Source organism: Mycteria americana, chromosome 1 (genome assembly GCF_035582795.1).
Source record: "Mycteria americana isolate JAX WOST 10 ecotype Jacksonville Zoo and Gardens chromosome 1, USCA_MyAme_1.0, whole genome shotgun sequence".
NCBI lineage: Eukaryota > Metazoa > Chordata > Aves > Ciconiiformes > Ciconiidae > Mycteria > Mycteria americana.
The window spans coordinates 161857200-161881308 of NC_134365.1; the positions used below are offsets into that span (position 1 = coordinate 161857200).

General features: G+C 38.9%; 1 protein-coding gene across 1 annotated transcript in view; it reads left to right on the top strand.

Annotated features, from left to right (window-relative positions):
• Positions 1-24109, top strand: part of NALCN (sodium leak channel, non-selective) — a 256162-nt gene that overhangs the window by 80924 nt on the left and 151129 nt on the right. Inside the window, 3 exon segments of the mRNA XM_075526265.1 lie at positions 16179-16321; positions 16440-16544; positions 19289-19375. Coding sequence (XP_075382380.1) covers positions 16179-16321; positions 16440-16544; positions 19289-19375 — 335 coding nt within the window.

The window sequence follows — 24109 nt, forward strand, 5'->3', positions numbered from 1 at the left end:
GGACACAGTCTTGGGAAATACATCTTGATTTCTGTGCCACAGGGGCATTTTTGTTCTATAAATTGTTTCAATATACAGATAATTGCTGTCTTTCCTAAAATTTCTACAGATATTTTCAGTGGACAGACTCTTTAATGGTACAAGCTGCTTTGGAGGTTCTCCTTAATACAGAGCAGAATTTAAGACTTTATGAAGACAGGCTATTCCATCTCCAGGGAAGGTGTGACTGGTCATCTCGGGAAGTGTCAAGATACATCTTCTCCCATACTGCAGTCAGCATTTTCCACTCTCATCCAAAAACTCCTTTAGATGGTTATCCTCTACTTTTCCAACAAATCTGTACTACTGTGTCGTGGTTTAACCCCAGCCGGCAACTAAGCCCCACACAGCCGCTCACTCACTCCCCCCCGGTGGGATGGGGGAGAGAATCGGAAGGGTAAAAGTGAGAAAACTCATGGGTTGAGATGAAGACAGTTTAATAGGCAAAGCAAAAGCCGCACACGCAAGCAAAGCAAAAACAAGGAGTTCATTCACTGCTTCCCATGGGCAGGCAGGTGTTCAGCCATCTCCAGGAAAGCAGGGCTCCATCGTTCTTAATGGTTACTTGGGAAGACAAAGGCCATCACTCCAAACGTCCCCCCTTCCTTCTTCTTCCCCCAGCTTTACATGCTCAGCATGACACCATATGGTATGGAATAGCCCTTTTGGTCAGTTGGGGTCAGCTGTCCCAGCCGTGTCCCCTCCCAGCTTCTTGTGCACCCCAGCCTGCTCGCTGGTGGGGTGGGGTGAGAACCAGAAAAGGCCTTGACTCTGTGCAAGCACTGCTCAACAGTAACAAAAACATCTCTGTATTATCAACACTGTTTTCAGCACAAATCCAAAACATAGCCCCATACCAGCTACTATGAAGAAAATTAAATATTTGCTGCCAAAACCAGCACATACGTCACCTTGCAGTAGAGTACCATAATGATCAGCACTTTGCCTCTTTTCAGTAAGAGATTTTGACCACAGTTTATGCCTCCTAAGATTAGGTAATTAGCATGAACCCTCAAGTTAAGAGTCTCAGTTCACATCTGAAAAGGAGTAAACCACGCAAGAGTATCAGCTTTTTCTTTACACTGTGAAAAAGATTGCAAGTAACTAAACTCGCAATTTTGGCACTTAATTTAAACAGCTACAAGATTGGATGACTTTGGGCCCCTGTTTCCAGCTAAGCTATGCACTTTTTAAATTAATGATACTGAAAGAATTAAAATTATTTATTGCATAAAATTCAAAAGAAGTGAAAACAGCAAATTTTCTGTCAGAAGACCTCATCAGTCACCAGTGGGACAGGGACATCTAACCGTTCATAGAGCCTAGATGCTCTGTGGTAACATGTACAAGATAAAAGCTTCAGAAATCTGTTCTATTTCTCGAGGAGCTGACTCTATACATAGCTGATTCATCTTGACAGAAGTTACCCAGGGGCTGACAAATTCAAATAAAATAGATTAGTCACAACAGGACTTCTGTATGTCTTTCCTGATAAACTGTGGTATTATTTTCTTCTAATTACCTGCCTGTGGCAGGTTTTGCCTGTCTTCTATACTGGTATGTGTACTACTTACATATCCTTCTGTATTAGCCAACTTTGCTATAGTCTTCATATGAATATTTTTCTTACATTTGTTTTTCATCTCCTGTTTTTAGGCATTTTACTTAGAATTCTGAGGTTAAGTGACAATTAATTAAATATGTCTATCATCATCTCTCAAACAAAAAAGCTTCAGTTGTATTACTATTTAATCCTCTTCTCCAGAACAAACTCTGTCTCTGTTTTCTTTTTCCTATTTTCATTTTTTGCATTTCATGTAGGATCATAATTCTGCCATTACCTGTATGTTTTCTTTTTGTCCTCAGTATCTGATACAGAACTATGGAGCCATAATGGTGATTCATGGAGGGGTAGTGGCAGTGAATGGAAATTGCATGCCGCAAAAGCCATTTAGAAAGTCAGCATTCTACCATTATTGTACCATAGCCATAGATATGTATTTCACTGACATTCACATATCAAGATGGTAAATGCCCTGGAAACAGCTATGGATATTGACTGCTGTCTTTGGGGCACTAAGAGAAATTCTGAAGAGCGTTTGTAGTATCGGGAGAATACTGGTTTTGAGTAGTTGCTCTGGGAAGCTTGTAGGATTAATTTAATAGACGGCTGTATGGTTATTTCACAATCAGATTAGTGTTTACAGTCTTCTACCTGGTCATTTTATCCAGTGAAGAACGCTGCTTCTAGTGGGCACTTACTCAAACTGTGGTTAACCTGCTCTCTACAGTAGTTTCACAAGTATCTTAGTCTGTTTTGATTAGGTTTATGTTAGTTGCTTCACACCTATCTGTTTTCTATGTATTCTCTTCTCAAATATTTTGCCAAATTTGTCAGATATGATGCTTTATGTTATAACAAACTAGCTAGTAGTCTCCATCAGCTTGTCTTTCTCCAGAAGCTTTCTGATTTCATTAATTCCTTAGAAGTGCTATGAAATCCATAACACAAGTGCTTTCGTAGATCTGCAGACTCTTGGTATGTCCAAGAGCTATGACTTTTTTTTTTTTTCCTAAACACATGTTTAGTTCCTTCTGGTCCTTAAGCAGTCCTTCATGTCAGTTAATAGTCATGGATAGATTTGACCTACTATGCCGACAGCAGTTTTTAGAGTGTTTGAATGTTTAGGGCTGCTGTAGTGAACATTTTTGACCAAAGTATGGGGATATTGTTAGTTTTGTATGTAATTCACTTACCACAGACAGATGCAGGACTGCAGCTGTGTCCACAGTGTCCTCAGGCACAATGCGGAAGGTGCAACTTCAGAAGAATTTCAGTGCAGTTCAGAGTAAACAGATATTTTGTAACAAAACCAGACTCTATAGCAAAGAATGACCTTCCCCAGCTGTTGTGCAGTACTTGATTAAATCAGCCACATTGATGAGAACTTCCAGAACAGAGCAGTCTTAAGCCTTCCTGCATGACTCCCTTAGAAGCATTCTTAGAAGTTCCCCTGTCAGGAAGCCAATGAAAATGAAATAATTAACATTTTGGTAGTATTTGCTACTTGAGGATTAAGGCTGTGTTATTTGAAGCAACTGGACCCTATTGGACTTAGTAGGGTTTTGTTTGGGGCCTATATCATCACATTTACTGATGAAACCTTGTTTTTCAGCTGGAAGGAACCTCGGTGATGCTCTTGTCCACTCCCTCTTGTGACCACAGGGAACTGTGCCATGTCCATTGTTCATAAAAGTATGAAGTCGCAACTCAGAAAACTTAGGAATGGAAGAGGCAAAACACGATGAAAAACTCTTTCAGGACTTCATTTCTCTGATGATTAGAAAACGCCTAAAATCAGCCTACCTCATGTTCATGGCCACTTGTTTCAATGCCAGTATTACTTTTCATATTTCTTTATGGTCAGAGAAAAGTGCTTAGTGATATTTGCCCTCTGTATTTTCCATTTTTTGGCAACCTGAACTTGGGAACTTCCTACTACCAGAGGCTGTATTTGCACTTAGGTATTTGGCCATGTATCTTTCTGATGCATAGTGCTGCTGAGCCATATACTGTGAAAACATGTGTGAACTATGGAATTGAGTCAGAGGCAGGATTTGCTCTAATAAAATCATCTGCCTTGGTCTTTGGTCTACAAACTATATGATATGGACTGACTCATGTTCACACTGCTCAAGCCTGGTCCATTCTAGAGCAGAATGGTTGTGTATCCATATGTACAGAGGTTGGTTTTGATCTCCGCTGGACCCCATGAGTCACGCACCTGGCCCTAAAACATAACTCAAAAATGTGGGATTTTTCAGTCTGAATTTCCCGTGAGCATTGTGTCCCATCCCTGGTGTCACAGCCCAGCAGGGATCTGATTTCATAACCCAGTATTGAAGGTATGTATGGCACGAGGGAATGTCAGCCTGTGGAAGATGTAGAGGATGTGAGCCTATTTGGAATAGTACTGAAGGTGTGTATGGGTTGGAGGGAGCTACGCTTGGTGCAGGCACATCCATTGGAAGATGGAGCACATCAGGGAGCAGGAGCTACAGTATTTGACTACAGAAGTGCTCACAGAAGTGCTGCTTTGCAATAGACTCGGGCTGTGGTTTGACATGTGTTAAGACCCACAGTAGAGATTGCTCAGGATGAGGCAGGGCACATGAATGTGTTCCTATCGGAATCACTGAGGGAGGCACACAATACTGAATTATACCAGCTTCGTGCCTTTGGGCCAACTTTATGCTGGAGGTAGGAGAATACCTACTGTGTCACAGGTTAGGGTGCAGACCAATAATACAAGTTGCAGTGTGCAACCTTTCAGTACAAAGTGAAGCCCTCAAAAAAGGGTATTTTTTAAGGGGCAGAGTCAACTTACAGCAAATCAGTACTTTCTGTCATGTGTCTGTGGTGCTTTTAACATAGTATTTAATTTGTCATCAAATCAAGTCCTGAGTGACATTTTGTTTTTTCACAATGTTACTTTACATCTCTTACTTTACAGAAGTTAGATCTGCAACCTGTGACTCACAAATGCTTTCCTTTAGGAAGAAAAAGAAAAAAAGGGCTTTTTGCTGAAGAATATGATTTAGCCAGTTCAGAAGCAGTGGAACTTGGCTCTGCACCACCAGTCCTACAACAGTTTTCCAGGCAAAACCGTAATGCAAGGTGCTTTTTGCACTTTGAACTCTGTTTCTTTGTAGTGTCTACGTGCAGCAGTTGGAAAAGGTAGTGTCTATGTGCAGCCTAAACAAACACAGATTACTTCATGCATGTTAATATCATTCTTTTTATAACTAGTAAGGGTAAGATGCTGTACTGGCTTTAGAGAATTCTTTAATGCTGTAAAATTGAAGAAAACTAGTAAGAACCTCAAAAGGATATCTACTTGAAGGTCGAGCTCATTGCCTGGCCACTCCAAGACTGAGTCACCTCTTCCTACGTCATTCCTTTATAGATGCTTACCTGATGTATTCTTAAAGAGCTCCGAGGAGACAAATTCTGCCGTCCTCTCAGTTATTCCAGTGCTTGCTATTGCCTGCTAGCAGTTGTTTCCCCTCTATTTCAATTATTTCTGGCCTGAGCACATGAATCCTGCTAAAACCTTTTAGTTGGTACTTTTACAAGTTCTTTAGGAAAGTCACTGGAAAGAGTTTTAATGCCAGGGCACCACGGATCTGCCTCACGGTCAGTTTGGGAAGCAGACATTTTCTGAGATTCTCTGTTGCATTTGTCTTCATTTAGGAAGCCCATCTCCCAGATGCTGTAAAATGAATGGGTCTGGAAAACAGTTGTGCTTTCTTCTCTTGACTACGTCTTATAGTATCAATCTCTAGCTTTATTTTTAATGTGGCAGGCAATTTAATAAGTGTTTTGAAAACAACATATTGATCAAATATACTGTTTTCCCAACATCTTTCATGTTTTGCGGGGACTTATGTGGTAGAATCTCAGAACCATAAATCTAACTCTGTTTCTACTAAAGGAATGATAAAATTCCCTTTGGCTTCAAGCACTAGCATTCAGGCCAGGATTGACAATTTCAAACTTGTCTCCTTCAGCATCTCAAAGAATCAGACTATATCCAGCTATCTGAACATCAGCTCGCATGCCTGACTTTGGGCAGTGTGATTTAAAAATTGTGAACATAGTTTTCTCTTCAATAATATTACATAAATATGCTAGCAGAGCTTTCAAGGTAGGATCAGGATTTGTTTCCTGTTCTAAAAAATGTGGGGACATAATGTAACAATATAAAATTCTACCCAAGCCATGGTAGGACCTGCAGACACATTACTGAGGATAACAAGATGTGTTTATAATGTCCAGCAGTAACTGTCCTTATGTATGCTTTTATTTCTAAGTAAGTGATAGATAATTAGAGGTGCTTCTGACTTCACTGAAGGGAGTGGATAGACTTCCAAAAGTCTTTTTTAAGGTGAAGAGTAGGCAAAGAGGTAGTCACTGTGAAGTAGATGGCATGCAGAAAGTCATCTCTGAATTTATGCATGTCACTTGTTTATGCCTTCAGATCTAAAAGCTCTGATTTCATTTCACCAACTGAAAATTATTTTCAGATGGAAAATGAGGTCTGTTTAGCTCATCCTTTGATAAAAAATTACTGGGAGTAGGTCTGATCTGTATTTCTTGGGAAACTGCTTCACTGAGCAATGCCAAAGCTCTTTTTTTTTTTCATACACAGTCCTTCTTTTTCAAGCCACATGTTCATGAGGCTCAGTACAAAATTCCACATTTTCCAGTTTAGCAAAAAGCTTTGAAGAAAAATATGTTAAATATCATAGGTCTATAAGAAATTAAAGCAGCTTTGAGTCAAAGCACAGAGTTGAAACACACCTACACAAAGAATAAACATCTTTGCAGGTAAACTTGATGCTGAGAAAAAAGAGGGAGGGCATATCTGAGAAAAAAAAATCGTTGATTTGACAGTGAGAAATCCAGGAAATTTCTGTTACAGGTGTGTGGAACTATTTTCAGTACTGCATAAAGATCAGAAAGGATTTCTGCAGAAGGAGATAATCTTTAAAACAAGGTTTAAACAGAGTATATTAAGATTTTGAACATTCTCTCTCCCAAAAAATATCTGGCAGTTTATACAGCTTTTCTTGCCAAAGGTTTTGATTTTCGTCTCCAAATAAACCTGCCAGCTGCTTAGTCTATTAGTGTTAGTCTTCCAAAAATTCTTTTGATAACCAGTAGATCTCTGGTCATGCAAACACCTTCTTTAAGAGAGTTAAGAATAACAGAAGTCATATGTTACAGGAACTGGTTTTCTTTTCAACTCAACCTTTCCTTTTCTGAAGGAGAGGGAAAAAACCCTTGTCTATTCTTGCTGACATCCATGTATGTTTTTAATTAAAAAAAATCAGGCTCTTTCTCTTTTGACATCTAGCTAAAGAACAAAAATTTTGAATACTCTAATCCCTCTCTTAAAATCAGAAATCTTTAAGATAGTCCCACCTTAGACATTGATTCTGTTGCTGTTTGAGGACAGTCTCAGTGTCTCTAACTTAACACAGCCATCTCTGAAATGGAGTTAACAATGTACTTACCTCAAAGATGCTGCGGGGTTTAGTGAGCTATCAGCACACAAACACCTCTCCCTGTCTCCTCCTGCTCCCTTACTGCACATATTAGGCTAGTGGGCAAACCTCTCTCTCACATCAACAAAGTAGGTAAATTATTTTACTTCTAGTGTCACATAACAGATACCGGGGAGTACTTAACTCATTAATAGCTCAACAGGTCATTGGGTGAGTGTTGTTTGGGTTTTCTTGTAACAGTCAATCATAGAGCTCCTTTCTCCCAGTTAGGAAAGGAAGATTTTGTCTCTTCAGTTAGACTGGTCTCTTAAGATGCATTTGGCACTGTATGTTTGCTCCTGTTATTCAGATGTGTGGAGGCTAATGAGATTTCTAACATCTATCCATTTTATAATGTCTCTTTGGCTTTCAAGTTTCTTTGCAAGCTTTACTGTCTGGTTTTTTTCTTACAGAAATGCTTTGAGCTAAGTGTTGCAGCTGTCTTATTTCTGGTCACTGAATACTCAGCAGGTCTTGCTAGTTGGGATTTTCTACTGATGTCCTTAGATGAAACTTTTATGCAGAAAAGAATAAAGGCTTATTCAGACTCACACTATAGATGAGGCAAATTAAATTAGAATGCTTTGGGGAGGGATTTTTAAAAACACCTTATTTAAGATGACAGCAATTTCACCACTGATTGTAGGAGGGATAAAATTTCATGGAACTGCTTTTGAAATGTTATCCATGCAAGAGGAAGGGGCTGATCTCTTCATTTTAAGGGAGAGAGTACATCCTCAGAGAAGTGCATGCAATTCTCAAGTGATGCCCAACGGAACTGAATGACACCAAAATGGAGCTTTAGGGCAGAGCAGCAACTTTGGTTGTCTAGGTTCCCTTAAACTGTTGTTTCTCCTACCCTATGGTAAAAAAATAAATATAGCCTTCATAAGCTATTGAAATGATATACTGTGAAGTTTCCTCCTTGAATACCTTCTTGTCTACCTCCATACGTAGCCTCCTGTAACTCATCATCAGACTGGCCAACCACTTCCCACACACAGTCACTAGCAGGGATTCTTGTAGAGTGAATTTCAAGGTCTCTTTAGTCCTCTTCTGTCTCTCAAACCTCTGCTGGGGGTGAGGAGGTTCTTTCCTTTGTTAAATATTTGTGCTGTTGGGTTTTTTTAATTGCTGATTGATTAGGCTGTTTGAAACTTTAGGATGAAGGGGTTGCACTGCAACTGGAAATAAGGAAACGCATTGTCGTGGAGGTCAAATAAAACACACTGCACTATGTTTGAAAATCACTTGCAAGACCTTTTTTAGCACTTTCTGGACATGATCTTTTTTTCTCTATGGACTGTGCCAGGCTTGTTTTTTCCTGTAAAGCTTTTTGTCTTGAACTTCTCTGATTGTTCAGTTCTTGCTAATATAAATATCACACTGGAAGTGCTCCATTTAGGTCAGGCAATCTCTTGTAATCTGTATTCCCCAAATATGCACACAATTTTAGGGGCTCTGTGCATCTCCAGGTCCCCAGTTATTCTTTTGTTCAGCTGAGTCACTAATGCATGTTCTCACTAGCTTCTACATCTTTTCTTTTAGTCCATTTTTTCTGCCTCCACACATTTTCATGCTTTCGAGACAGTTGCTACTAGTTGACCAGACTCAAGACTTGATGAAATGATCTCTCATGGTAAAGCTTAGAGTCATGCTTCTTATTTAACTCTGCTTTTGGGTAAAGTATCATCATGGTCACTCTAGATATGGAAATGTTACTATGTCAATATGTTCTATGGTTTCATTCTTCAACACTTCTGTCTTCTTACAAAGCAGATAGGTTTTTTATTAATTAAGCAAATTAGTTGACACCATGATGCATGCTAGCTTTGCTGTTTTGTAACCGCACTTAAAATGAAGTCGATTGCTCTGCCTATAACTATTGGAGAAAAAAAAGTTGATGCAACAAGTGAATAGTTTTGATTGACAGTGTATTAAAGTCAATGCTGAATTTACATGCCTTGTGTCAAGGAAGATTTGCATACTTTGTTTTCTGTCTAACAAAGGGATCCATCACTACCTTGATTTTAATAGTAATTCCCAATGTTTAATATATGGCTGAATGACAGTTCAAATACATAATGTCTGTACTGAGAGCATGCCTTAAATTTGTCTGTTTAATATGATAACCCTTAAAGTGTTCATTAAATTTTAAATGTAACAATTTGTGTGAATTTCTGAATGTTTCGTTTCTGGACTGTCACTTTTACTGTATGGTTTTAAAGGCATCTACATACGTAATTATTTTAAAAGAAGAAGAAACAGTCCTGTAAAAAGATGGCTCATTTTAAAGGAATGAGTTCATATAAATGATAGAGTTTCTTCTGTTTAACGTTTTTTGTTACACAGTTTTGTCATAACATTTACTGTAGCAGTCATTTACTCTACTATGACTGTACTTCAAATCAGAGACGTTTCATTAGAAAGACTGAGGTGGTGGCAGGCCCATCTTCACAGCATTTGTCACTCTTAAAACCAAGGCCTAGGGATTTCTGTATTCTTGGTTTCTAGATCTGAGAAGAGAGTATTATTACAGTTTGATTCCCTGATAGGGAAAAGCACAGCTATGGCAGTGTCCTACTTCCAGGCTCCAGCCTGAAGCTCTGACCGTTCTGTTGAGGATGGGAGCCCTGGGATCTGAGAAAAGTTGCATCCTTAAAAAGACTCTCTAGGGAGAAGGAGAGGTGGGAGTTGTTGACTGTGCTGCAAAGCTTCCAGGTAGTGGTGTGCGAGGTGTGAAGAATTCATAGCTCAGCATTTCCTTGATTCTCATCAACTGCCAGTAAATTTTGTGAAGCTGCCACACACAAAAAAAGCAGTGATTGTAAGAGAGAGTGTACATTAGCACTACAGCTGTGTAATTGCAAAAAGGAGAACGCAGACAGTATTTATGCACATAAAGCCAGCTTATGAGCTCTGCTGACATTTTGGATGCCTATTTGCTAGGTTATTTGTGAACTTGTAGCTGAGGAGCATTTTAATCAAAAAAGTATTAAAGAAAAGCAAATATAAACACTAGTCAGGCTAAATACCCATAAACATGCACACCTAAAGTAATTTTGAAGAATGGTTGTCCCCATTCTTGTTCCCATGGACTTGTTCACAAATGTAAAACAGATTTCTCTTTGTAAAGCATAAAATACTACATCAGGGAGCACGAGCACTATCACATGTAAGACACTGACAGTTTAACTAAGCGTGAACTGCCACGCTCCTATTTACCCTGTGCAGTCAATACATACGCCAACATTGCCCCATTCATATTAGTAAGCTAACAGTTCCGAATAGTGAACAAGTTTCTAAAATACTTGCAAACAGTGCAACTAAGTCCATCAAAATTTTTGCTGAAAGTCGGCTGAGTTCCATCTTTCCATTACTAAATCTGTAGAACAAATCGCATTGATCCTAGCACTTATATTTGCAATGTTGCTTTATCTCCTTATTGGTGGTTTTATTTGTACAGTCTCTGTGTATAGTCTCTTCTCATACGTAGAAGCTTCATCTTCTCATAAGGAAACATTTTCAAAATGAAGAATCAGTAACATCACTACTGTATGTTTGAAGTCACTACACTTAGAAAAGTTAAAATATTTGTTCAGACTGGCAGTGTGTTTTTTCTGCTGTTGTAAATCAGTGCTCTGCACAGTTTCCTTTTTGCCATCTTTTCCACAGCTCAGTCACAGGGAAATGGCACTGGGGTTTGAGGTTTCAAAGGAGGAGCAGAGCATTGGCCTGTTTCATTTTTCTTCATTTCCTCCTCATTTCTGCTGGCTGGCAAACTGGCTGGTATGAGGTGGTTTGCGAGAGTAAAGTAGACTGAATCGCTCACTCAGAGACAAGCAAGAAACCCCATGAAGCTGTTCAGGATTTGATCTTTTTGTTGATTTCAGTCCTGTCTACCAGCTGCTACCCAGTAGTGCTAACAACTTTATCCTTGCATTTCTGAGTAATTTTTACTCCCTTCTAGTTTCACCAAAGCAATAGTGTAAGACAGCTGGAAACTCCTGGCTGCACGCAATGTTTTACAAATACCTTGCTGCTGAAAGACAAGACAGAAGTTAAAAGCTGACTGGTCAGTGGGAGTATCCGTGCCTTGCAGGAACATTCAGCTTCATGATTTTATCAGTGAAAGTGAGCAGGGACAGAAACAGGGTTGATAACAACATTTCTATGGCCTAAGCGAGAGGTCCTTTCTTTACGGAGGTAACATTCACAAAAGCATCTTAAGGCAGGCTGCCTTCCAGTCTGCAGCACAACAGAGTTAAATGAGACAGCAGCACCTGCTAGAAGGCTGCTTAGCTTTGCCGGGCAATAGCAAAAGCAATCCTTTTGCCAGCCGCCTGGCTCTGCGGGGGGGCAGCTCCGCCGCCGCCTGATGTGCCAGATGTGCCCGAGGCGCACGATCGCCATCTAGTGGCTACTGGCAAGCAAGGACAAGGAGCCGGCTGCTGGCTGGCATCTGCGGCATTTTATGGGTGACAATGGGTAGTGTCTTAAGCTTTTAATAACAACGCGTGCATTTTTACTTGCCTGAATAATTCCTGATTAAAAAGAAAAAATTGCAAAGTCAAACTTTTATCGCTTGTTTTGGGTTTTTTTTACGTAAAGTGGCCCTCCTGTAAATTTTCTTTCTCAGCAGCTTCACGGCAGGCACAAGAAAACTGAGAGAACCCTGATGTGGTAAACCAAGGTAGTCAATAAACATAGGTTACACATGCAGAAGATGCTGGAGTTAATGGCATACCTAAGCTTAGTTTTCATTTTTTGTTTCTCACTTGGAATAGCTACAAATCACATAGCACAAAGATTTATTCATAAAAGACAACACCTCAACGTTGTGCATCCCCTAATAATATGGGATTTTGAATCTAGAAGCAAGAATGTAACATAGAATTAGGAGGAGAAGGTTCTGCTTCCAGACTTAATGAATTTTCCATGTGACCTTTTAGCTCTGCTCCTTTAATTCTGCAGTTATAAAATTACAGTATTATTCAGCACCCTCCCTTTTTCATGATGTCCATTGGCAGAATGAGCTGATTATAGCAAGAGCTGATGTCACAGAGCGTGGTGGTGTCACAGAGACACAGAAACAAGCAGAAAATCCCGTGTGTTTACAAAATATGCATAAATATAAAACACACTATGTGACATAGCATCCCCGCATAGTGATACTATTGTTCTCTTCTGTCAACTATGAGTCCTTTTTTAAATAAATGCCTTCTGTATTCTTTAGGTATTTAGATAGGGTTTTGGCAGGATAGGTGTCTTTACTCCCTTATGGAAAATCATCACCTATGTGCTCTGGCTCTTTCAGTTCTTTTCTCCCTGCTATTCTATTCATTTGTATAGCATGGAAGAGCCAGGTGACCTTGCTCCCTGGAATGGCATGGAAACGAGTAGAATTTTCTTTTATTACAACCATTTGGGTGTTAAAGCAACTACTTCTTCCATGCCCCTTCAGGCTAATGCTCCCAGCTGGTACATCTGAAAGAAACATATGTATTGAAGAAGGCATAAGTCCCCTGCATTTCAGTGCTGAATGCCCATATAGCTAAACATGCATTATTAGTAGGGATACAGTTTGTCTCTGATTGCTATCTTTTCTTCTATAAGGTATGAAGCAAGTGAAAATGGTGCATAAGTTGAGCAAGATTCAGTCTCTCTTCCCATACTTCACTAAATCTTTCATTTTCTGGACTTTTTTTCCTTTTGTTTTTGATAATGACCACGTGCAGTTGTAAAACATTTCCAAAGGTAGAAGTGTTTACTGGTTGCATAAAAGCAGTCTTTTGAGACTGATACAGATTATGATATTGATTTATTTAGTTTTCATCTGTGTATTGAGAAATGTTTTCCTTCCTTGTTTTGATTAACCATCAGTGTGGTTAAAGGAATTGTTTTATTGTAACATCAGAATGTGGACTTTATTAGACAAGTTTAAACAAAAGCACTGAAACAAAAAAATTTCAAAGTATATTCCTTTATTTTACTTCTGTTGTCATCAGAAAGTTCCTCCTAAATGACTGTAATCTTTCTTGCCACCAACGTCTAGCCATCTGCTGAAACAAATAGGAAAATGATCATATTTTCTAGATATTTTTATTCACTAAGATTTAACAATATTGTAGATGCAGATGTTGAAATCCTAGTCCCAAATTCAGCGAGTTACCCATGCCAACATGCCTAAACTGATGAGTCATGTCATTGTAGTCATGTGTTTAACCCTCTTCGTGGCTCAAAGCTTTTTCTCGACTGAAATGTCTCGCTGATGCTTGTAGTTAGGTTGCATGAACCTTGATCTATGTCCTTGTTCAGGACATTGACAAGAGACGACTACATTTTGAAGTAAATGGGGCTTGTTGTGTGTCAGAATAGCCAGGCTCTGCAGGTTTTCAAGCCCTCCTTCCCCCTCCCACCCATATTCCTACTTGATTTACACAAGGTCCTATGCTCTCATGTGCCCTAACCGTGGGACTCCTAGCACTGTGTGGTCAGGACTTAAGCCCTCTGAACTAGTAGAAGAAGACACTATGTCACTGATAGAATACTGACACTTGTGGAAAAGGAGAATTTTGCCATTTGATCTAAGGCGCGTAAGTTAGGTTTCATACATGCCAGCATCGCCATGTCTGGTTTTTTGTGATGTAACCCAGCATCACGTAAAATTTGGATGCTCTCTCTCCCTCCATATGGATTTGAACATGGTGAGAAAAACAGGGCATGCTGCTGTGAAAGGACAATCTTTTTAATAACTTACACGTTGGCTTTAGGAAGATGTAGTCAGATATTAAAGAATTACTCAGAAAAAATGGAATCAGTTGCTGATTGTCTTCAAATGTAACTTTTAGAAGAGCAAAAACATGCAGTAAGGCAGATGTTAACTAAGAATTACTCTTCTTTTTGAAAACAAAACATTTCATGGTGTTTTATCCCTTACTGTCATGCCTTTATTCTGTATCCAGTTGAAACAGTATTTACAGAGATAGTTAACAGCATGGTTCCTGGCATCAGTATTGAAAGCTTTGTTACTTTCTAGTCACATATGTTAAGTAAGAATGTATATTCTTAGTGGTGATTGCTTTCTAATAACCTTAAGAACAGCTATACCAGTTATATATAAGCCTTATTTTTACTTTAGTGTCACAGACAAACGCGTATTACTTTAATTGGGTTAATTGTGCATTTTTGTCCATTCACAGTATTGCTTTAGTGTGGCAGATGGCCCAGTGTATGTGTTATAAATACTTTACATGACATCCCCTCTATTTTACTAATCTTCACTGTGACTTTTCCATTGGTAATGACTAATTACAGTTTCCTAGCCAGCAACTTTTAATAGATTCCTTTTTTTTTCTTAATCTCTGCCTGTCCTCAACAGCACTGTTTTGTTCAATAATTTAATCAGTTCAGCAACAGTATAATATTAGATAATTGAACCATTACTTTATGAATTTTTGAAATGCAAAATACCCATGAAGTAATCACTGATGAATATTCAGTATTGATAGAGACCACTCTCTTTTCTGAAGAAACAAAAAGGGTTTTGCTATCTACGCTTGAATGCTTTTTCGTTCCTTTTATTTTTATTTCTGTCCCTTGGTCCTGAGAACCATATGCAGTAAATAGGAAGGAATCCAATAACCAGAAAAATTATCAGAAAGGATTAACATTTTTGCCTACCCACCATGACCATGTTAACCATTCAACACCTACATAGCAAACGAGCGAGTTTATGCAGAAAAAATTCCATTCATCCCCGTCTCCTCTTATCAGTGCAGATTTGTCTGCAAAAGGGACTCCCTAAGGCAAAACCACTTCCAGGTTCATCCCACCTGTGTTAGCAGACTAATGGATGTAGGTGCTGCAAATTCAGTGGGAGAATAACAGCACAGAGCTCCTTATAGGCTGGTGTGATTTTGGGGGGAAACTTCTGGACTCGGGAATTTCTGACTAGAACCACTTCTTTCTCTGTGAACAGGATCAGATAGTCGGCTGATTCATGCTTACTATCGGTATGTTGCTAGCAGCTGCTATGTTTTGCTAAGGGCAGCACTCCTCACGCTCACTCTTTTACCCAAGTTATTTCATGAAACGAAGCAGTAGTGGAGCGGAGCTAGCAGGTGGCTGTAGGACAATTCCACAATTTCACAGCAGTTTGTGAGATTTCACAGTTTAATTTCACAGTTTAATTGTGTTCCTTCTCAGAACAAAAAATTACTTCAAACAAGAATGCTGTACAAGCCCTAACCACAGTCTGTATTTTGAAGCTTTCATTGCAGAGATAAGGAAGAAGGGGGAGCTGGCTGGAGCATATTATCCCTCAGACATTAGGATGAGTTTGGATCTTAAGTTTGAAATTAGTAACTTCGTATCTTTTATTTAAAAATGGTTTCTGCACACATAAACCCCTCATAACTTTTCTTTCATCTCCTCCCCCCCCTGCCCAGAGTGATGTAAGAAGTTCAACTTAAAAATGCTTTAATGTTTTTTAAGGCAACACATATATGTTGATGCAGCTACCCTGGCTACCTGGTTTTGAATTTCAAAACTGTTCAGTAGTTCGTTGTAGACGTTTAACTGTGCTTGCTAGTGTTGGGCACCTTCTCGGTGCATTGCTGCTTACTCAGTGTTGCTGATATTAATAGTCATTTCTTTCGCCTACTGAATGTTGATCCTGATAGTTATAACTAAATCTGCCTTTTCTCATGGATGCTGCTGAAGTCACAATGGGACAAATTCTGCCTTTGGAGACATTTGCACATTGCCAGTGAACCCATCTAAGGGATTATGCATGTGTGCCCAGGGAGAGAAGGAGTCCGGTCTGACACAAAACCAATTCATATTCAATTGCAAAAGGAAGAAACGTGGAAATGGACCTGAAAAACTTCTCTTTCAAGAGAGGAAAAGACAGCTGATTGATACCCTTTCGAGAAAAGGAGAATAAACTAGATTAAAGATTATTGTTTGCTGATATTGAAAACTTTCAGGGAGGCTTAATGCCAAACATTTTCATTTTTCCTCTACAGGCACAAGCATATTTACTGTTTATGAAGCTGCTTCTCAGGAAGGCTGGGTGTTCCTTATGTACCGAGCAATCGACAGCTTTCCCCGATGGCGTTCATATTTCTATTTCATCACCTTAATTTTCTTTCTGGCCTGGCTTGTTAAGGTACTGAAAAATGTGTTCTTTTAAACCTGTCTGAAATGTAGATCATATTAGAGTGAATTTCTTCTCTTTTCTGCTTGCTGAGCTTTGTGTCAGCCATTCTTTCTTGTTCTTTTTTCAGAATGTTTTCATTGCAGTCATCATTGAAACGTTTGCAGAAATTAGAGTGCAGTTCCAGCAGATGTGGGGGTCCAGGAGTAGTACTACTTCAACTGCCACCACCCAGGTGAAACACTTGAGATACTGAGATTCTCTGGGGACTTGCTTGGTTTGGTTTGTGAATGAATAATAAGCCAAAAATTCCTGTTAATTATTATTTTATCTGATTTATTTGACTTTGCATGTTACTATGTATATTTTAAAGTTGATATATGAATTTTCATATAAAAATAAATTCTAGGGTATATTATCCAACTAGGCTTTCTTAAAAAAGAATAATAGAGAAGACTGTAATATGGTTCTCTATATGGCTGGGTATGTTATTGCTAAGTTTTTATTTTCTTTTGATGAAGTAGGATAATGCTTTTTTATCATGTCATTGGTGGGTTTGGAATTAGGATTGCTATTGAATATCACTTTCTGTGCTGAGGAAGAAGAGCTGAAATTGCAAGCTGTAGCTGGAAGAAGAGAGGTCAGAGGGTAGCTGAAGTGTTCGGGGAAGCTGGTCCTGGAACTGAGAAGGGCATGTTGAGACCAAGGGGGAATGAGGTGCTGAGGCAATGAAGGAGCCATGCTAATATTTGAGGTAGCCACAGCAAGTGAGACCCTGAATATGAGATAATGGGTAGGAAGAAGCCATGACAGGAAGGGTGCTCTATGTGTGGGCTGGGTAGTGTAAAAGACCCAGTATGAAAAACAAGGGCTAACGGGTTGAGATTTAAATTCTCCCACTCATTATTGTAACAATCATATTCTGTATCCTGAATGTACAAAAGGCCAGGCTTTTCCAGGCTAGTGCAGTTTGCCATTTATAAGAGGGACCAGTACCGACTGCCTGCCCTTAGGAAGACAGGAGAAGCATACCCATGAGGAAAATTTTTCTAACCTCTGTAGCTAGAGATTATTTATTTTCTTAAGCCAGAGGATTTAAGTGTGTCAAAATTATTTATTAAATATTTTCTGATATTCCTTTGGATATTCCTGTAATCCATATGCAAATCTAGTCTTTTTCTGCCTGCTGCTACGTTTTTCACCTCAAATAGACTTTGTGGCAATAATTTCTACTCTATATATGTCTTTGTCAAAGCAGACTTGGTGATATCAATTTAAAATATAACAAAAAAAGAAGACTTTTCTACATGACATACTTAGCCTGAGGAACGTAATGTTCGTTTCATCTCTGATGGGACAAATTCCTGAGCCATATAGGCTTAACCGACATACTCTGAACTAGAAGCTGGAACAGAGAGTTTGATGTAGGGAAACTCAAGAAGCAGCCAACATTAAGGAATTTCAAGGATAAAAGAAATTCCCAAAATAATGTCATCATGCCAAAGAATATGAACATGTTGAATATAAATTGCGTAATGCGAAATAAAAATAGCATGTTGGCTGCAGGCAAGCAAATGGTTACTTTGTTCCTTGAGTCACTGGTATAATGGGACATAAAGGGAGTCCAGCCTACCGAACTACAAAAATGATTTATCTTTTTCTGTATTAAGAAGGGCAGAAAATTTCTTGCAGGGTTTCTTGTTCAAAGCACCAGACGAAAGTTAAAAACCTTGCTTGTTTTGTGCATGAAATAACCTTGGGAAAAAGCAACAATATCTTGCTTCATTTGCCCACTTCGTAAATCATTAAACTGGTCCCAAAACTTAGTCCTATAGAAAAGAAAATGAGTGTCCAAAGTCAAGGAAGGGGTCTCTGGAGAAGCATAAAAGGAGGTGCTTGTAAAGAGCTTTAGCACTGCACATTAAAGCATGGTACAGGGAGAAGTAACTCAGTGCTGATCTGAGTTGGCAACTCTTCCTGGTGCAGAGATGCCACATCAGGACTCGGCAGCATTACAACCACATTTGTGTGACTGTCCCCAGTCTCATGAGCACTTCTCTCAGGAAGGCTTTTAAGCTTCAGCCACGCTGCCGTGGCTGTGTTCTCGAGGTGACTTGTTTGGGTGCTGGGTGTCAAGGAAAAGGTGGGAGTGAGGCGGGAGCTTTGCCACACTTCATTACGTAGTATATGCAGACTCTCAGGTGGCAATTCAAAAAGCTAGAGCCATTCATTTTCTTTCAAGGGCGTTTTCAAGGACAGTGTTAATCACTTCCAGACATGGTTTCTCACTGTTCCTTATGTCCAGCAGTCTGCATCTTTTTATGTCCTAATTTCTGAGAAAAAAAAAAAAAGCCAGAATGCCTACACCTACGCTTCCAAAGGTTATTGGTAACATGTGAATACCACTGTGGTCAAGAGAGCCTTTTCCACTGACATCATTAGAGCCCGGATATCATTCAGCTGTTTGCAGGAAATGTAAGCTCTGGGTAACAGTCTAGAAGGACTGTACGGCTACTCTTGATATGCATCAGTGCAACAAAAATAAAGTCTGATCCTTGAAGTAAAATAATCTTGCCAGTAAAAAAGATGAGGTTGTCTATCATTTCCAAATGCACCATGAAACTTATTTTTTGGTCACAACGTATTTGTGTTTCCTCAGGATAAGCTTACCTTAGTAAGGAATTTATTCTGAACAGGTACCATCGTCTAACGATACTGATCAGAGATTAATTGAATCGGTTTCTGCATTAGGACTAATAGAGACACATTGTGTTTGATGTTATCTGAGTAAAATTCAGAATCTATTTATGTTGGAAAAAGAGCACATTGCCTTTTTTTCTGTAGCAGTAAGAACCATTTTCCTCTTATTTTAAACTAGCTATCATCAAAATGTATGCAGGTCCTTAAGGGGAATGGATTAGATTTTGCTTGCATTTATTGGCACGTAAAACATTTCTGACAACAATTTTCCCTTTCAAGATGTTTCATGAAGATGCCGCTGGAGGTTGGCAGCTTGTGGCTGTTGATGTGAATAAACCCCAGGGCAGAGCTCCTGCATGTCTACAGGTATGACATTGCTTTTTAATAAATCAGTGTGTGTAACCAGCACCACTCAAATGTTGGCATAAGGAGACTGTGGTGAGAAATAGCTACAGTAGTTTTAGTCATAAATTTATTTAAATCCATTGCTTTCTGCAGTGTAAACTTGTTCTTGAAAATCACAGATCAACAAAAAAAGGTATACCACACCCAAAGGGAGAAGATTAGAAAAATGCATTCCTTATAAAGGCTCTGCTTTGTGTGCTCATGAGAGAAAGATTTTTGATTTTTTAAATACAAAATAACATAAGTAATCAACCTTTATCTCTCAGACTTTATATACAAACTCATTCCAATCCTAGGTTATTCACAACAAAAATGCTTGTTTATTAACTGCAAAATACAGTAACATATGCCAAGAAGCATGACTATCATAATAAAACACAGAAGTACCTCATTTCTCCTGTTCCATCTTGAAAAGAGGCTCACAGAAAAAGGGGGAAGAGGCATGTAGGTAGTAAGCCATGCACTGTTTGAAACTTCCAGATTTAATATTCTCACTTGGATATAGGTGAGTTTGTAAAACTCTATCCTCATTGTTTAAATAAATCCAGGCTAAGATAAGTAATATTTTTATAAATCCCTTTTTATTACAGCACATTGTACAGCAGCTCAGATTTTTATTTGCAAGTGAAATAATGTCACTTCTAGATGAAACAAACGTGCTTCAGAGTAGAAAGCCAAATCTACTATAGCAGTCTGATAGCATGATGTTTGCTGGCAGTTTTGGTTATGTTTGGTTTAATGTGTAAACTAAAATACACATACTTGTTGGCAGCATGTACATTGCTGAACAGTAAGCTGGCAAGCACCTTTCATCCCCTCCACAAGCTGTTCATTCTCAAATATCTCTGCTTTGTCAAACCACTGCCATATATTTAATTATAGCGTATGTCTTAACTGATAATTCCTTTTCCCAAATTTAATTCTTGGTTTTGACAGCAACGGGAACATTATTTGTGGTGTTCACAGGTAACAGTCTCAGGTATGCGGATAAAATGTAGCTGAACTCACAATGAAAACTCCTCCAGATGAAAGTTAAGATAGCGTCTGACTTACCTGGTCTGCCCTTGTCCGTAGTGTTGCATTCTTGCCCCTTTTTAGGAATCATGTGAACACACGGTAAATTGTGCTGTAGGGAACATAAACCTCATGCATCCGTGGGTGCTGCAACTTTTTATAATTGCAACTCAACTAGCAGTTTTCTTCTCATTCTTCATCCCTTTGTGCAACATCTGCAGGGTTTCCAGTAGTCTATGACCTTGCTGGTGTCAGTCCAAGCAAAGCAGTCCAAAGGAAAGCAATTCGTTAAAATATTATTTTATTAGGACAGTGCCCAAAATAGGCTTTATTCTTACTAAATATAGACTAAAAGACAGCCCAAAGAAACCAAAATCTCAAAGTCTGGATAAACACACACAGCTTTATTGATCTCACCATGCATTATTGTTTCGGTTCTATCAATCCAAAGTAAAAAGAAAACAGAATTCCTAAAAAATTCATGTATTTAAAGCCTTTGTATTATATTAAAGGTATTCTTTATGCATTAAGACCCTCATGAGAGATGTGGTAGTAATTTTATAAGGGTTTGGGTAGGTTTTGTTCCTTAAGAGGAACATGGTGCATAAATCTGAATCTAGGAAAGAGTTAATCAGGTTGGAGAATATATATCCTGCCTTTAGGACACATTCAATTAATATGCATTCTTCTGACCTTTATTAGCTAAGTATATTGTCATTCAATATCCTGTGAAGGATGGAGTTCTTAGAAAAAGGTAGCAAAGACTCTCTATTGCCCTGTATCATTTTAATTAAATTTTGCAGTAAGTTTGGTTTTATTAATTCGTCTCTGGGCTCTGTAACTATTACTGCTCCAAATACAAAAGGGAACATTATTAAAAGTTCTGTTTCAACAGTTACGTGGGTCTGGGTCTGTGCTTTGGTGAAACTCCACTTTTTCAGTGTATTGAGTTATTAGAATTTACTTCCTTAACCAACTATACTGTGCATTGGGAGAGGAAATAGCCTAGCAGCTAAGGGAATGGAGAGGGACTCTGGAGATCTGGGTTTGATTTTTTGGCCAAGCACAAATTTCCTGTAGACCTTGAGAAAACTATTTAATAGGTATCTTTGCTTTAGTTCATATCCCTTATGGTGGAAAAGCGTATCCCTCCCAGATTTGGCTACTATGGTGTTTAAACCTAACTACTTGAGAGGCACGCCAGTAAGATGGGCTTGTGCTGTCTAATTTGGCAGATAGATACATCCAGCTCTCTAAAGCAGGGAGTGATGGAGGAAAGAATAATGTGATTTATGTGTGGTGTGTAACATCCAAAACTTGTATTAGAGAGGTTTTTAAGACACTTCACATGGACTAGCTGGATCTGTTGGGTTATACTGGTTTGGCCTTTGTACAACATGCTTACTCCCACAGACCAGGTCAGGGGTTTCAGCCTGGCAGGCCTTGCTAGCTTAGGTAGAACATTGCAATGGCACGTGGAGCAATGCAGGTCTGGTGTTATTCCTGAGCAAACAATAATTCAGACAGAGATACCATATAGGCTCTGTGCAGAGCCTTTGTAACTCGCTTTGTCTCGCACAAACGTGTCTTTGTTGCACCAAACTGCTTAATTAGGTAAGACGAATAAGCAGGCTAACCGTGTCCTTACACATCTGTCGAGGCTGATCTGCAAAGAGGGGATTACAAAGGAGTTTCAGAATCCCATCTAGTGAGTAGTGTGCCTTGGTATGTCAAAACTGCTGGGCAGGTGAGCATCACTGTGCTTGCCAGGGTACCCCCTCTTGTCTCTCCCGAGAGCCCACCTGCCTTTCCACTGGGTGCACGGCATACAGGCAGAAGAGAACCAGCATGTGCATACGGATCAGGATCTGCAAGGGGATCTTGTATACAGCAGCATAATAGTTAAAAGTAAATAAGACTAAACCATGAGAGATGGACAAGAAAGATGGGCATTAATCTGGTGTTTTCAAAGAACTTTAACTCAGACACCTAACTAGGTTTTCTTTAGTTTTTAGAAGTGGCTGGAATGAAAAATCAGTATCAGTACGGTTTCTGATTTTGACTTGCAAATCTATCCTAGTGTGGGGCAAAGAGGCTTTTATTTCGGTATAATGGCTTTATATTTATTGCATTTTTCTTTTGAGTGTTCCCAAAGGTGCTTTGTGGTCTTTTGTTACTTATTCTCACTGTTCCCCATGACTGGCATTGATTTTAAATATTGATTTTCTTTTGTCACTGAAAAATAATCTGTGTGTTTTTCATTTCAACATGAACCATTTGGCATGAATGCATGCTGAGGGCTCCCACATTGCCACATTATTTTGCTGCTGTTGATACTACTTTAACACATTGTAGTGCATTAGAACTTCCTGCCTACCATGATTTACTCCTACGAGCACAGTAGGAAGCTCTCAGTTCATAAATAAAGAAAAACTGAGCACCAGGTTCCAGAAAAAATCCTTTAAAAAACTCTTTGAGCATGTATTTACCCCTTTAATCCCATGTTAAAGTCACACTGTTTCTTATTATTCCTTTCCTGTTATTTTTAGAGGTTGTTGATGTTTTTATCACTCCTTCCTTCTCTTCGTCTTCCTGTCCACAAAGACTTGTAAAATAACGCATAGTGACTTAAAGCTGAACTGGAAAGTTTTGACTCGCATGTCTTCCCTGAACCTGCGGTTGGTGTTACTAACACCAAGTAATGACATCTTCAGTCTTCTCAATACTTAGTTTTGTAATGAACAGAGAAAGTCTGGAACTGTGGTTTCGGGGGGAACAATGAGCCAGACAGCAGTTCCCTGTTCATGCTAATATTTTGGGCTTGTATGTCCAGCAGAAATGAAACACACAGCTGGAGACAGAAGAAGCTTGGGAACACTGTGTGTGATGTGTCAGCATAAATGGAAGTGGTCACCTACTCACAAACTGTATGTGCACTCCTACTCTGATAATAAAATCTTCAACAGATTAAAAATACTTTTAATCATATGTGCTCCATCTAGGAAAGAAATAGAAGGTCACAAAGCTATGATCTGAGCAAGCAAGCGACATGATGATTACAGTGCTCTTGAACATATGATTAATGTCAGGAATTTAATCATATCTTTTTGCCTCAAAAAAAAGTTAGTCCTTCATGCTACATATTATTATCAGAATGTGTTACAGAATTCTGTACAATTACAGAATTTTAAAGAACCTTGAAGGAGAGACAAAAAGATCAAAAGTAATATCGAAAGACAGAAAACATATAGAGGGTGGAGGAGATACGGCCAGAGAAGCAGGAATTGAGTGTTTTAGCAGTTGCATAATGGATATATTGAATGAGAGAGAGAGAAATGAGATAAATCAGTACTTGGGGGTTTTCACTGCAGGAGTAGCAGAAGAGAGTGCAAGTGGGTTTTCTCCTCTTCTCTTTCATGGGAAGTAATTATTGGTGAACCAGAAAAGTGTGGTAGTCTATTTATATACTAATTTGCCCTTTAGTGTAACTTTGGAATCAAGCAAAAGGTATGCCTACTCAGTCCTATTCTCTTCTTACCTACAGTGGCTTTCATTAAATTAAATACATATATAATACATTTCTTCCAATTAACTGAAATCCTCTCTTACAGTGAAAGAAAAATCTCTTTCAGTTGGCTGAAATTAAGTTTTGATTTGAGTGAGTTTATTATTTGAGTATAT